Genomic DNA, 14244 nt, shown 5'->3' with positions numbered 1-14244 from the left:
AGGTGGGGAGGGAGATTCAGACTGGGCCTGAGGAGGAAGCTCTTCAGCATGAGAGTGGTGAGAGCCTGGAATGGGTTGCCCAGGGAGGTTGTTGAGGCCTCATCCCTGGATGCATTTAAGGCCAGGCTGGATGGGGCTCTGGCCAGCCTGATCTGGGGTAGGGTGTCCCTGCCCATGGAACTGGCAGATCCTTGTGGTCCCTTCCAACCCTGATTGATTCTGTGATTCTGAGGTCACCTCTCAGTCTCCTCCTCTCCAAGCTAAACCTCTTCAGCTCGCTCGGTCTCTCCTCATAAGGAAGCTGGAGGGTTGGAACTGGCTGATCCTTGTGGTCCCTTCCAGCCCTGACTGATTCTGTGATTCTGAGGTCACCTCTCAGTCTCCTCCTCTCCAAGCTAAACCTCCCCAGCTCGCTCTGTCTCTCCTCATAAGGAAGCTGGGGGGTTGGAACTGACAGATCCTTGTGGTCCCTTCCAGCCCTGACTGATTCTGTGATTCTGGGGTCACCTCTCAGTCCCCTCCTCGCCAAGCTAAACCTCCCCAGCTCGCTCTGTCTCTCCTCATAAGGAAGCTGGAGGGTTGGAACTGACAGATCCTTGTGGTCCCTTCCAGCCCTGACTGATTCTGTGATTCTGAGGTCACCTCTCAGTCTCCTCCTCGCCAAGCTAAACCTCCCCAGCTCGCTCTGTCTCTCCTCATAAGGAAGCTGCTCATCTTCCTGAGGGCTGGGGGAAAAGCACCAGGGCATCAGGCTGGGTCTCTGGCCTGCAGTGTGTGTGTTTGTGTGCTGCTGCGCTCTCCATCCTGACGGGTACTGAGTGACTGCCGTTTTCTCATACTGAGATCTTTCAGGTGGAGTCCTCAATGACTGGTCTCGCATCACTATGAACCCCAAGGTGTTTAAGCTGCATGCCCGCAGCGGGGAGCTGGAGGTACTGGTGGACGGCACATACTTCATCTATAGTCAGGTAGAAGTGAGTACGGTCCTAGGCCTAACTCCTCTTCTTGTGTTCCAATGGAAGCCTTTGCATGAACCACGAGAGGGCTCCAGACAGCTGCCAGATGCCAGCGGCTTGTCTGTGCGTTTTAACTGCTCGGTGCTCTGGGAGCTGTGTGTTGGAGGGAGACGTTAGAGTTGCCCAGGGCAAGGTCGCACCTTTCTCACCGGGGCACCAGCCGCCGGAGTTCAGTTACCGATGCCACACACCAGCAGCTGCCTTTAGCCATCCTCCTTGGTGCCTGTGCAGCCGCCTCTGCCCCATCTGAACCTCCTCGCAGCACCAGGGGCCCAGCAGGATATTAGGCTCTGTGCTTTAGCAGAGATGTAAGAGCCAAACCTTGACAACTCAGGATGGTTGTGAAGCTGTGTCACCCTTGGTGAGCAGAAGCCTCTTGGCCTGTGTGGCTCGGCCAAACTCCAACCCAGGTAACTCTCTTTTGCCTCCACCTTCCTTGTGCAGCTGCAGAGCCACACGCTGTGCAGTGGGGTGGATCAGCAGCTGCTTTAGCTGGTAGTGATGGTGGGTGGGGGAGCTGCTGCTGTGCAAAGGGCTAAGCAGAGTAACTGGTTACTGTGGGATGAGTAGCATGCAGCTAACGCAGACATCGTTCCCTGGCCCCAGGCAAGTTAAGTGCAGGAGATCATCACTTAATGCACCGCTCCCAGCGTCTTGGAATTCTTGGAGAGAGTTTCAGAGCTGTGTGGAGTGGGAGCTGCAAAAGCCCTCTCAGCCATTCTAGAGCTGCACAGTGTCCATCCACCCACAGACCAAAAACCAGTTCTGGGACAGATTATAGCAAGACAAGTGTGTGACAACCACAGCTGAGCAACTTCCACCCTGCTTCAGATCAGAATGTTTGGGGTTGGGAGGGCTCTTTAAAGCTCATTCAGTCCAACCCCAGGGAGATGTTCAAGTAGAGCAAGTTGATCAGAGCCCCGAACAACCCAGACTGGAATGGTTCAATTCAAGCTGGATCTGTTCAGTTGACAGCCCCACTGAGACTGTAGCAGGTCAGGTAAAATGGGTCATGGGTGTCATGTTGGGTACTCCTCCATGGAGCTGGTTACTGTCTGCTTTGGCTGGAGACAGGAAAAGTAACTCTAACTGGGCCAAAGCAGACTTCTTTCCCAAGTGCTTACTGCTGGTCGCTGGCCACCTCCTTGTGCCCCTGAAGCCTTTGTTATGGGTAGTCCATCGAGGAACAAAGGGGCCTCAGGCTTCTGTGGGTAGTGTGCAGACTAAGGAGAGTTAGCATCCAGAACGGCTGCTCCTCTTGAAGCAGGCAGAAGCAGCTCTGTGGGCCTGGCCTCACTCCGGGCAGGTCTTCCTCAGGCACCACTGCAGTTCTTCAGCAGCAGTGTGTTGGAGATGGTTGTTCACCGAGTGGTGGAGTCACAGGGGCTCTGGTGCTAGATCTACAAGTTAAAGCAGTGCAAACACCACGAGGTCACTTGCATCCGAGTCTTGGAGGCTGGCAGAGTGTCTGCCCTGCCATGCCTTTGAGAGCACCTCCAGTCCCAGTGCAAAGGTGGCAACTCCCAGTACATCTTAGGGCATTTTTGATGCCAACACTAAAGGAGGAGGCTCATGGCACCCGTGAAGCAGGACTGGCCAGGTAAGTGAAAGAGGACTTAAGCTGAACTGTTTGTGTCTGTTTGTTGGATGAGAAGCTCTCTGTGGCAGGCAGGCTTGTCTAAGGCCTCTGCAGGTCTAATTTCTCCCGTGCTATGCCAGGTCTGAAGTGAGGACCCACACAGCTCAGCCTCAGATAGGAGGGTTCACGGCCGCTTGTGTTGGCGTGAGGTGGAATGTGGAGCTTCCTCCTGCTTGCTTGGCTTGGGGCTCCTTCTGCCTCCAGCAAGTCGACCTCCCATGAGCCTAGGGATCGTTAGCAGAGGGACCGTTAACCGAAAGGAGGAGCGTGGACTTGTCCCACCTGCCCGGAGCCAGCCCCTAACACCTCTCTTCTCGCTGCTTCACGTCAGGTATACTACATAAACTTCACAGATTTTGCCAGCTACGAGGTGGTGGTGGACGAGAAGCCCTTTCTGCAATGCACTCGGAGTATTGAGACCGGCAAGACCAACTTCAATACCTGCTACACGGCCGGGGTCTGCCTGCTGAAAGCCAGGCAGAAGATCGCCGTCAAGATGGTCCACGCGGACATCTCCATCAACATGAGCAAGCACACGACGTTCTTCGGGGCCATTCGCCTGGGAGATGCACCAGCCTCCTAGAGGCACTTGGCGTGTCCAAGGAGACCTGGAACTGCACGAGAGCTGCTGTTGATAAGCGTTATCAGTATTTCAGGGGGTTCTGTAATCCGGCCATCGAGAGAAAACCAAACCTGACGATCCAGAGCTATTTATTGCTAGCTGTGAAGGCAGGAAGCACAAGCGTCCTTCTGCGACTCGCCTGGAGCCTCGGCCAGCTGCGGGAGCCTTGTGAGGAGGGGGAGGAAGGCCTGGCGCGTCTGCCTCGCCTGGCTGTTTCAAGTATTACTGCACTGATGCTCTGCTCTGTGATCTTCACACGAGGCTTGTGGAGAGCGGTGGGGGTCTCTGCTTTTATGTTGCACTAGCAAGAGCAGCCCAGGCGGTAGCAGGAGAAGACAGACCTGTTGTGTCCAAGTTGTCCTGTTCTGCACACTGACCGAACGCGAGCAAGGGGTGTGTGTAGTGGGGAGGGGGGGTTCTGGTTTTCTGCCCTGCCAGGTGGGGCCGGGAGGGCCACGGGGTTGCGAAGAGAGGTAGGTAAAGACAGAGTCGGTGGTGTTTACATTCATCCTCAGGAGGGCGAGCCAGGAGGGAGGAGTGCCTCTACCTAGAGCTTGGAAGCAGGCTGCAAGAGAGGAGGAGTCCTTCGTAGAGCAGGCTTAGTGGCTAGGAAGCTGCCTCCAGGTTGCAGAAACCACCCCGGTCCCCACCCACAGGCCGATCGCCGGTTCCAGCACCTCTGCTCCTTTCAAGCTCCTGCCATTACCCCAGAGGTAGACCTTGCCCTCCCCGGGGCTGCCTTAAAACGTACTGCTGCTGTTACAGCGACCTGTGTTTTTGTCAGGGGGTTTTGTCTGGGCTTGGGGGTTCATTTTTTCGTTTGGGTTTGTTTTTTTTTCCCTCTTTTCGGTGGGGTGTGTTGGGGTTTTTTTGGTTGGTTGGTTGGTTGGGTTTTGTTTTTTTTTTGTTGGGTTTTTTGTTGTTGCTGTTGTTGTTGGGGTAGGGGTTGGGGTTTTGTTTGGTTTTTTTTTTTTTTTTTGGTCTGTGGAGTTAATATTTTGCAAACCAGAACACATTTCTACAGGCTGCCCCGAGAGCTGCGTGGAGCAGACACAAGTACTTGTGGGAAACACTCTGAAGAAATTTGTCATGTTTAAGAATAAAATATTCAAACAGGAGTTATTATATATATATATATATTTAATATTTTTTTGTTGGGGGGGGTGTACTGCTGTTTTAACAGCAACTGTCCAGCTTGGAGATGTGGTTTTCATCCTCCCTCTCCCCCTTACCCCCCACTACTTTTGGCACCTTTCTACTTCAAACTCTGTAGTAAGTGGTGATGGAGTCTCTAGCAAAACCCAACCAAATTGGACTTAAAGAGTCTGATCCAGCATGAAGTCACCACTTTTTCTTTTCTCTGAGCCCTGCTGAGTCTAGTCCCAACTCGATTTCTGGTGACTAATAGGAGAGCTGGGACACTATTGTTTCTTTTGGCTTCTTGAGCAACTCTCTCCCCGTTACCTCCCCTCAGCTGGGGAGACCTAAAGCTGTAAGATGTGCTCAAGCTGAGGAAGAGGCTGAAGCGCTAATTGCTCTTTTGTGTCCTGCCTTGGCTTGCGCTTGGCTGTGCTGGGTCGGTTTGCAACTGGCTTTTCTTTGCGGAGTGTGTGTTTGTGTGTTTCACAAGAAACCCGAAGAGGGTGGTGAAGTTCCAGCCTGTGCAGCCAGCGGGACAGAGCCCAGACCGACGCCTCGCTGATGGCCTCCCCCTCCAAAGGCTGCGCTGCGGTCATCACCTGCAGGGGCGGGGGAGCGGAGGTGTCTCAGCCCGGCTGATGCGACCACAGGAGGGTCCAGCCTGGGCCGAAGCGTTCTTTGGCTGGCTCGCCCTTTCCCCGTCGGCAGCGAGCCGTCTCTCTTGCCAAGTGCTGCAGTTATTGGGAGCTAAATGTTTCTTGGGGGCACCCAGCCTTGGCTGCAGCCTCGCTATTCACAGGAGGCGTGCAGTTGTTCTACCAACTGCATGACAAACGGCCTGCTCTTTTCTTTTTCAATGTGTCCTCCTCCTTTCTAGCCTTAGCATCTTGGGCTAACGAGAGCCTTAGGGGCACTCAGCTAGTCTGTTGTGGTTTATTTCCTTTACAAGGCATTAAGAAGGACTTATTCCTCTGATGAGAATGAACTGGGACAACTGTGTGTAGTGAGAACATTAAGCAAATCGTTAGCAGAGTTGCTCTAGAATGCAGCCTGAGCAGCAAGGCTGGGGGAGAAACATAAATAATGCAGTGGCTTGGGAGGGCTCAGTGGATGGAGTGTGTGTTCCTTGTCCTGTGCATTCCTCGTCCCCCGCTAGCAGGCTCTGGGATTTGCTCCTGACGCTGACTGCGGGCAGCAGGAGGCAAAAGGAGGATCTCTGCCGAGTTGCCTCTCTGGTGTGTGCCCAGGATGTGGGAGGAGAGCAGGAGGCAGCAGTTTCTGGGAAGGTGTTAGTGGGCTTTTTCTGTTGGTTGTGTTCCACCAAAGCTTGAGCTCGGTGTAACTCGGTTGGAGCCGTGGAGTTGAAGAGCAGAGCATCCCTTGGTAGCAGGAGCCACGTCCATCCCCGGGATGAGCAGGCAGATCACCAGTCCTGTAGCAGCTGTGGAGAGGCTTCCTGTTTGAAACCCTTTGGCCCTTCTGGCAACGAGTTCTCATTAATGAGGTAGGCTTCCTAGGCTGCAGTATAGCTTCTGCTGTGTGATGCTTCTCTAGGTGGTGTCCCACCACCTTTGGTGCCTCTTCCCCTAACCTGGAGCTGGCAAGGCCTGGAGGCAGCTCAGAGAAGCATGAGGAGGATGTGTGTGGCTAGCTTTAACAAACTGCAGCAGGAGCAGGGCCTTGCTCCAGTCTTGCCCTCTGGCGTCTCGGAGTTTTGTTGTACCTCAGTTCCTAGTCTGGCTGAGAAGTGCCTTGTTTATGGGCAAACACCTGTATACCTGAGGTGGTGGACACAGAGCCAGCTACCACTGGCTCCTCATGTGCCAGCCCTCCTCTCCAGTGGGGCTTGCTGGTTCCCCTCTTGCCAAGAGGCCCAGCTGGACTCCAGCTGCAGAGATGGCAGTGAGCAGCTAATGGTCTTTGACTCATCGCCTGAAACCATTATCCCTCCCAAGCTCCTCTCTAGGGAAGCCACTTCAGATGTCTTCAGGACCCTTTTGAGGGCAGGATTCCCTTCAGTTAAGGCTTTGTGCTGTGGCTTCTCACCCTAAGCAGCCTGGCCCTGGCTTCCTTCCAGCACCTTTCTCACCCAGGTAAGCAGCTGTGGTGTCTGTGCTGTCCCTATCACCCTTCCACTGAGCAAACAGCATCAGGTACTTAGAGAAGGGCACCTGGGGGTGCATTGGGCAAAGTGAATTGGCTCATCCATGTTTGTTCCCAATAAGAGGTGGAACACAGGAAGTCTTTCCACTGGCTACAGGATGGTGGCACCTGCTCTGGCTCCTGTCCTGCCACCTGGCTGCTCTGGCACAGGCTTTGAGAGAAAAGGGAAGGGACAACAGCTGTGCTTCATGGCTGCATCCAAACAAGCCTGCCCCCACCCACCCCATGTTCCTCATGCCCAAGCTGGGAGGAAACCTTGGAGAAGAGCTGTAGTGAGAGAGAACTGAGCCTCCCCATGAGCTGTTGGAGCTGCACAGGGTGATGGGCTGATGGTGTTAGGTGCTTTGATGCCTTTACTGCAGGTGGCTGCACGTAAAACAGACCTAACTGTATAGAAACTAGGGTGGATGTTCATGTAAATTGGCAAGATTTTCGTTGCAAATCTTGTTCCTGAGCTCCACGTCCTGGCTGGGACTTCCTTCTTCCCCAACCAAACCAGGAGTTCCTGTGCAATGTATTTTGACAGCCCTCGTGTGGTGGGACCTGGCTGAAAGGTGAGGCTGGATGGGGGCATCCTTCAGGGAGAGTTTGATATGCAGCTGCTACAAGAGGCACTAAGTCCCCTTGCTGGGCTCAGAGCTGCTCAGCATTTGTCAGCTGAGTCTCCCTGCTGCTCTCTGCAGTCAGGGGGATGAGCAGAAAGCAGCATTTATTGGGAAAGAAGTGTAGATTTGATGGTTAGGTCACCAGGTACCTTTCTGGCTCTTTAAGGGCCAGGCTGGGAGCAAGCATCTCTGACCCCTATGACATTGGTGAAGTGGCTTTATCTCGTTTTCTCCCAAGCCTCTCTCTTGCTGCTCATTTCTCCTATTCTTTGGAGACCTCTCATGTGAACAGCTCAAGATCTCCTGCTTTAACAGACCGCTCCGGAGGGCTGGGAGCCAGCCTGGAGACCAGGAGTAACAAGAAACATGGGCTGTCCTGTCCTTTGCAGGAGCAAATCTCCTGTTGGGGCCGTGTGGTTCACTCCCCTTCAGCATGGTGCATGAGAAAGCCTCTTGGTATTTGCAGGGTGCTTTGGTCGGCTCTTGGTCCATCCCCAGCTCGCTCCCTTCCAAGGGAGTTCACGGCCGTGGGGTGCAAATGCCCAGGGATTCTCCACAGAACTCCCTCATCCAAGCCAGGGACTTTTCAGCTGATTTCATTGGCTGTGTCCACCCGTGTCCAGCAGTGCAGGCTGCAGGGAGGAGAGGGTTGGGGTTCCCCGGGGCGAGGTGGCCCTGGAGCTGTGCCAGGGACTGGAGCACTCATACGGCCGTGGCTCCTCCCCTGCCGCATCACCTTCTGCTCTCCCGGCTCTGCGTTCAGCTGCCGATGGCAGATGAGGGATGCTGGAGGCAAAGGTTCATCCAGAGGTCGGTGTTTCCCTGGCCAGAGCTTGCAGGATGTGACATCTGCACAGATGTGCTGTCCTCAGCATGCCTCCAAAAGCAGCTCTTGGGCTGTTTGCTCCCCACTGGCCCCGGCTGCTGCTGTAGCACCAGCCCAAACACCTGCCCTGCCGACCGGCTGTCACCACCCTGGCTGGCTGGTGGCATGGGTCTAGCACAAGGCTGAGCCACATCCAGGAGGTGAAAAAGCACAGCGTGCTGGCTGTCAGGAGGGTGAGGGGCACCAGCACTAGGTGTAAACCTGTGGAGCTTATATACTCTCATACCTCGTGTAGGTTTTTTTCCCTGCCAGACAAATCTGAGAGCAACAGTTCTGCAGACAAGCGAGTCCTTGGGCAACCATGCAGCAGCATGGAGTTGCTTCTTTAGGTGGAAAGGAGAGTGCCCACACTAAGCCAAAAAGCCCCAAAAGCATGCCCCATGATGTGAGGAGCAGGTCCCTAGGGAGTGTCAGCTCTAGGTGGCACACGGACGTGGAGATGTTCACCACGGGGAAATGCTTGTGGGCACCCTGATGCCAGCTGGAGCTGCTGCAAGGAAACTCCCTGTCTGGTTACTGCCCTGAGTGAGGAGGTGACAGCAGTTGCCTGCTATGCCTGGCAGAAGCACAGCCTCCTAGGGAGAACGAAAAGGAGAAGAGGGATGCCAGCTCTGCACGTCCCTCCGGGAACGGGTGCTGACCGCCGGGCAGCCGCTAATTCCCCAGAAGGGGCAAGTGCCACGGGAGAGTTCCCTCGGCTGGGCTGCGGTGGCGTGGGGAGGAAAATCTGCCCTCCCTTCATGCGGCAAGCTCACCGTGGCCCCACAGCTGCTGCCACGCCGGGAGGAGCCAGGGAGCCCTCAGTGGCTGTGCTTGCTGTCCTCAGCACCAGCTGCCGTGGGGCAGGTGGCACACGGCAGAGCAAGCTGAAGGAAGAGCAGGTCCACGCAGGGAAACCCCGCGGGGTCCCCCCGGCACCACCTCTGGTGCGCGTTTCGGCGGTGGATGCGGTCCGGCGCCGGGACCCTTTCAGCGCAGGCTCCAGCCGGGCACCTGCCTCCTCCCGTCCTGCCCTTTCTCTTTCCCTTCCTCATGGCTTTCTGCACTGTTTTTTTCCCTTCTGCAGTCTTAAGGCTTTCTTTTCCCACTTCCGTAGCTACCAACACCCACATGGGTTATCTCCTTCCCCCATCCCATCCTGGAACCTATTTATACAGAGCCCAGCTTCTGCCCGGCTCGCCAGAGAGCGCTGGAGGAGCGGGACGGGGCTGGCGCAGCACCGCAGCCCAACATGCTCTTGTTTGAACGCAGGTTGGCAGAAAGAGGATGCTTGCTGCTCTGGCTGCTCCCGTTCATCCTCAAAGCCCAGTCTAGCGAGGAGGTGAGGCCCAGGTCCATGCCGTGCCAGCAGGTAAGGCTGCTTTTTCAGGAGCCTCTGGGCTGGGATGGCCCCAGCAGCATCACTGAGAGCACCCCACTGTGAAGCACAGGATCTGCCTTCTCCCCACACCTCTCCCCACCCCCACCACCCCCCCTACTCAGCCTTCATCTTTTAAACCTTCCCAGCTTTGATCTCTGTTTTCCCATCTCCTGCAAGCTGGTTCCTGGCACCCAGCTGCTCCTGTGTCCCACTTATGCTGGCAGCACCTTCCAAAAGTCCCTGATGTGGAAGTGTCATTTTGAGCTGCTTGCTAAGAAGGAGGATGGAGTGCAAGGTCTCACAGGGCTTCAGGCAGTGGCCTTGGATGTCAGTAAGGCAGCTGGGAGACTGGACACGAAGCAGCTGCTCCTCCACCACGAACATGGGCAGGGGAGTAGAAACTAACTACTCCACATCCAGGCTCCCAGTTCCAAACTGGTGGTGTAAACCAATTTGGAAGGAAAGGGAAGGTGATGCCCACCAGGATGGTGCCTGTCCTCTGCCCATACAGGACAGGCATGCTCTGGACCAGTCCCTGGGTTTGTCCTGGTACCCTCAGAGGCTGAATTTGCCCAGCCAGCCAACTTCAGTGCTCACAGTACTCTTTTTGCCCCATCTCTCTTACTGGCACACACGTAAGGCCAGCTTGTGGGGCCAGAGGCTGAGCCTTTTGCTGGCACCATCAGGAACAGCTCAGCAGTGTCTTGGAAAGCCCACCCTAACCCTGGGGGCACGCTTCTCATCTCTCAGCAGTGGCTTTAGTCTGCCTCCTTCCCACCCCAGGCTTGGGAAGGGGAAGCAGTGCTCATTTCCACGCTGCTGGGACGTGATGGCTCCACCTGGCTTGGCTGGAGCTGTGGTTTGCAGAGTGCCTGACGCTGCTGGCATCTCCTGTCTCTCTGCAGAGCCCCACAAAGGTGTCTTGCAAAGGAGCTGGGCTGCTCGAGTTTCCAAAGGAGCTCAGCCAGGGAGTCAAACACCTTGAGCTCTCCCACAATTTCATCCAAAGCCTATCAGGCAGCTCCATGCCAGGGCTTGGGCAGCTTGAGCACCTGGACATGTGCTTCAACCAGCTGGAAGCGGTGTCAGTCTCCGCCCTGGCTCAGCTGCCCCAGCTGCGCTCACTCCTGGCGGGGTCGAACCATCTGGACCGCAATTACATCGCTAACGGCCAAGCCTTCCATCTGCTCAGGAACACAGAGGTCCTGGACCTGTCAGTGAACAACCTGGAGAGCCACATGGCAGCCTGGTACATCAGCAACCTCACCAGGCTGAGGCTGCTGGATCTCTCCGGGAACAAGGTGACCAAACTGCCAGCAGGGATCTTCCGGAGCGCCCCACGGCTGCGTGAGCTCGACCTCAGCAACAACTACATCATGGAAATTGAGGAGGGAGCTTTTGAGGCTCTGGAAGAGCTGGAGGTGGTGAACTTGGCTTTGAATTCTCTCCACTGTGTCTCTGGCTTTAGCCTCACACAGGTGCGAGTCTTAAATCTCAGCCACAATGCTCTGGAGCTCTTTGTCTCGGAGGAGGGAGTGGAGCCCTACCTGCTTCGAGTGCTTGACTTGAGCCATAACAGACTCCTGTATTTCCCAGCGCTCCCCAAAGCCCATCATCTCACACACCTGAACCTCTCCAACAACCTCATTGCCTCCCTGCTCCCAGGCTCAAGCCATCCAGGGGAGTTTGTCCTGCTCTACGAGGAGATGGCGAGGGTTAACAGGACCTGGCACGCTGCAGCTGAGCTGGTGCAGGTAGTTGACTTGGATCTCAGCAACAACCGCCTGGAGCTGTTCCCGTTTCCCTTCTTCCACAGCATGGGCTCTCTGCGCAGCCTCAGCTTGGCTATGAACTGTCTCCAGGATGTAGCCAGGGAGTCACCCTCTGATGGCACAGAGCCCAGGGACCACTCGCCCACCCTCTCTGTGCGCTGGCTGGACCTCCACGACAATGCCTTCCAGGTGCTGCCACACTGGTTTTTCCACTCTCTGCCTCAGCTGGAAACAATTGATCTGAGCTCCAACAGCCTCCAGCCTTGTGAGAGCCAGGGGAGGGACCAGGGGGACGCTTCAGGAGGGGACTTTCACATGCCAGCCCCAAGAGGCACCTGCACCCCCTTCTACAACGTGCCTCACTTGAAGCACCTGAGCCTTCGCAAGAACAGCATCAGCAGGCTGCACCCCTATGCCTTCAACCAGACCTCCCTGCTGTCTCTAGACCTGTCCCAGAACCGGGGCTTGTCTGTACCTAAAGAAGCCCTGAGGGGCTTGGAGTTCTCCCTGCAGCAACTTTCTCTGAGGGACAACCAGATGGACGACAGCGAAGCAGAACTGCCCTGCCTGGAGACGCTCCGAGTCTTGGACCTCTCAGGCAACAATCTGAGCCTTTTGCCCGCAGGTCTTCTCTGCTCCCCGCTGGAGAGCCTGGACGTGCGCCGTAACAACCTGCCGGCGCTGGAGGAGGCAGCACTGAGGAGCTGGTCCCGGAGCCTGAAGGCCATGTCCATCGCTGGAAACCCCTTCAGCTGCTGCTCGCTGGCCTGGCTGGATGCGCTGCGGGAGAGCCGCGTGGACCTGCTGGACTTGGACCAAGCCCTCTGTGCCTACCAGGACCGGAGCAGGAACTTCTCAGCCAAGCTGACCAGCAGCCCTCGCTGGCTTTGCCCGAGCCCCGCCAGCTCTTGGTCCCTGCTGGTGCTCCTGCTGAGCCTTTTGTTTCTCAGCGCTGCGGCTTGCTGCTGTCTGAAGCAAGGGCAGAAGGCAGCAGAGTGTGCAGGGCTGGGCAGCAACAAGGTCTTCCCCCTGCAGCCTGAGAGAGAGGAGCCAGCCGAGGGGAAGCCAGCAGACATCGTCACCGAAGTGTGAGGTGGAGGTGCAGCAATCAGCCAGAACTCTGATGAACACTGATAACATTTCTCACTCTGTTGTACTTCAGAGCTCCACACCAGGACCCAGTGTGTTTCAGAAGCCCCACGCAGGGAGCGTGGTGGGTGCTGAGCTTGTGGCTGGGCAGAGGTGGACTGTGAGCCACCTGTCCCCAGCTGCTCTGCTCCCTGCAAGAAATGAAACGCTCCAAAAGGCAGTTTGTGTGGGTTTTCTGCCCACCCAGGACAAGAAAGCAAGGCCTGGGCTGCTTGAATTGATTGATCTTCCCCCACCCTGAACCCATCAGGTGCTGCTTGTGGAAGGGGAATTGCCTCCACTGGTGCCACCTGAGTGTTTCACAGCTTTCTCAGCAGCCACGTTGAAGTCTGCAGTTCTGCCTTTTAAGTGGGTTTAACGAGCTAAGCATTTGCTCCTGCTCCCAAAACCACTCCCCAGCCCTGCGAGAGTGGGAAGGGTGCCTGCTGGTGGCAGCTCTGGCTGTGTTCCATCACAGTGCTTGAGGTGGGGAGGGTGTTTTTGGAGGATCCTTGGCCTCTCTTGTGCCTTTTCCTGCCAGGCTGCCATCTGAAGGATGCTGTGGAGTTGGCAGGGCTCAAAATAACCCCAGGCACTGCTGTGGATGCAGGAAATCTGCCCTGGCCTCACCCACTGAGATAGTGAGAATGAGAGAAAACCAGTCCCTGGCCATGCATGGCTGATGCTGGGTCCTGGGCTCTTTGAGGGGGGTGCAGAACATATCCCCCCCCCGCAGTGCGTGGACTGCTGAGTCAGCAGAGGCAGCTTGATCTCCATCACAGAGGTAAGCGCTGGCAGAGCTGTGGTCCTCAGTGCATCTGAACATCTGGTTCACACACACAGACAGACAGTGTTTGATCTGGGAGGGGGGCTGGGGAGAAGGTGCTGAGGGGATCTGTGGGCTGCACTGGTGATGTGGGATGGCTGTTGTGGGGTGATGGGTTGGATGCTCCTGGCAAGTGCACAGTGGCTGGCTGGCCCAGGTGTCCAGCTTCCCAGGGTGGGGTAGTGCTGGGCCCTCATGACAAGCACCTGATGGGCTGGGGCCAGCTCTGAGGAAAGCGAAACAATCCGGCTGCAGTGAAACCTTCTACATTTCACATCTCTTTGGTTCCACCTTGAAAGTCCCTGACTGTCCTGGGTATCCACCTGCTGGGTTAGAGGCAGGGGAGCAAAAGGGCTTGGAAGCCACTTAAAATCCCAAGTATTGACCTCCCCTCCCCCCTTGAGCTTTTCATGGCTCTACTGTGAGGCAAAGGGCATCTTTGCTGTAAAACATCTGCTGGCCCCATGCTGCCCTCCCTGCCGCTGGGGCTGCAGCTTCCTGGCCTTTGATGGGCATCCAGCTCCAGAGGGACTCCCTTTGGGGAGTCCTTTGATGGCCCTGCATGCCCATCCCCACCTCAATTTCCCTTTGATCTGGCACTCTGTGCCTTGTCTTAGCCAGGAACCAGCCATGCCAGTGCCTGGGGCACCCTGGTGTTGGGTGTCACCACCATGCAGGCGCCTTCGGGACTGTTCTGCTGGTGGAAACCCAGCACCGTGCTCAAGGACAGCTGTTTGCTGCCTCTCCTGCTGCCATGCACAGCCTTCCCTTTTCTGGGCCTGCTCCCATGTCCCTGTGGTCCACCAAAGTCCCAGTGCTCCAGTGTGGGCTCAGGTTAATGCCCCTGGGAACACACAGCCAGCTGGGCTCTGGGCATGAAGCAACAGTGCTAGGAACTCCTGTGCTCACCTTGGTCTCTTCTGCCCTTCTCCTCAGCTGGGTGCCCTGTCTCTGGCTGGCACCTGAGCTCCCCAGGACAGAGATGATGTTTTCCATGCCAACATATTGTCGTTGGGTGAGCCCAGCCTGGCTTCAGCCTGGCCCCAACTCTGTGCCAGCCTAGCCAGGGACCAAGCTGCTGCTGTCA

General features: G+C 56.2%; 2 protein-coding genes across 6 annotated transcripts in view; both read left to right on the top strand.

Moving 5' to 3' along the window:
• Positions 1-4170, top strand: part of EDA (ectodysplasin A) — a 119283-nt gene extending 115113 nt beyond the window's left edge. For 2 of the 5 annotated variants that reach the window (XM_064159015.1, XM_064159011.1), the window contains exons 7-8: positions 844-974; positions 2987-4170. In XM_064159015.1, the coding sequence (XP_064015085.1) occupies positions 844-974; positions 2987-3238 (383 nt within the window). In that variant the 3' untranslated portion in view covers positions 3239-4170. The remainder of the gene's footprint in view (positions 1-843; positions 975-2986) is intronic. The other 3 variants (XM_064159014.1, XM_064159013.1, XM_064159012.1) reach the window with 3 other exon arrangements.
• A 4846-nt stretch (positions 4171-9016) lies between these two features.
• Positions 9017-12407, top strand: LOC135184134 (transforming growth factor beta activator LRRC32-like). The gene is given in 5 exon segments (XM_064159724.1): positions 9017-9118; positions 9121-9234; positions 9236-9286; positions 9288-9422; positions 10337-12407. Coding segments are annotated over 5 exon segments (2361 nt in total). The 3' UTR covers positions 12296-12407.
• The last annotated feature ends 1837 nt before the right edge of the window (positions 12408-14244 follow it).

This window comes from Pogoniulus pusillus, chromosome 19 (genome assembly GCF_015220805.1).
Source record: "Pogoniulus pusillus isolate bPogPus1 chromosome 19, bPogPus1.pri, whole genome shotgun sequence".
Lineage (NCBI taxonomy): Eukaryota > Metazoa > Chordata > Aves > Piciformes > Lybiidae > Pogoniulus > Pogoniulus pusillus.
The sequence above is the reverse complement of the archived record's forward strand: the minus strand, read 5'-3'. Positions and strand labels throughout refer to the sequence as shown.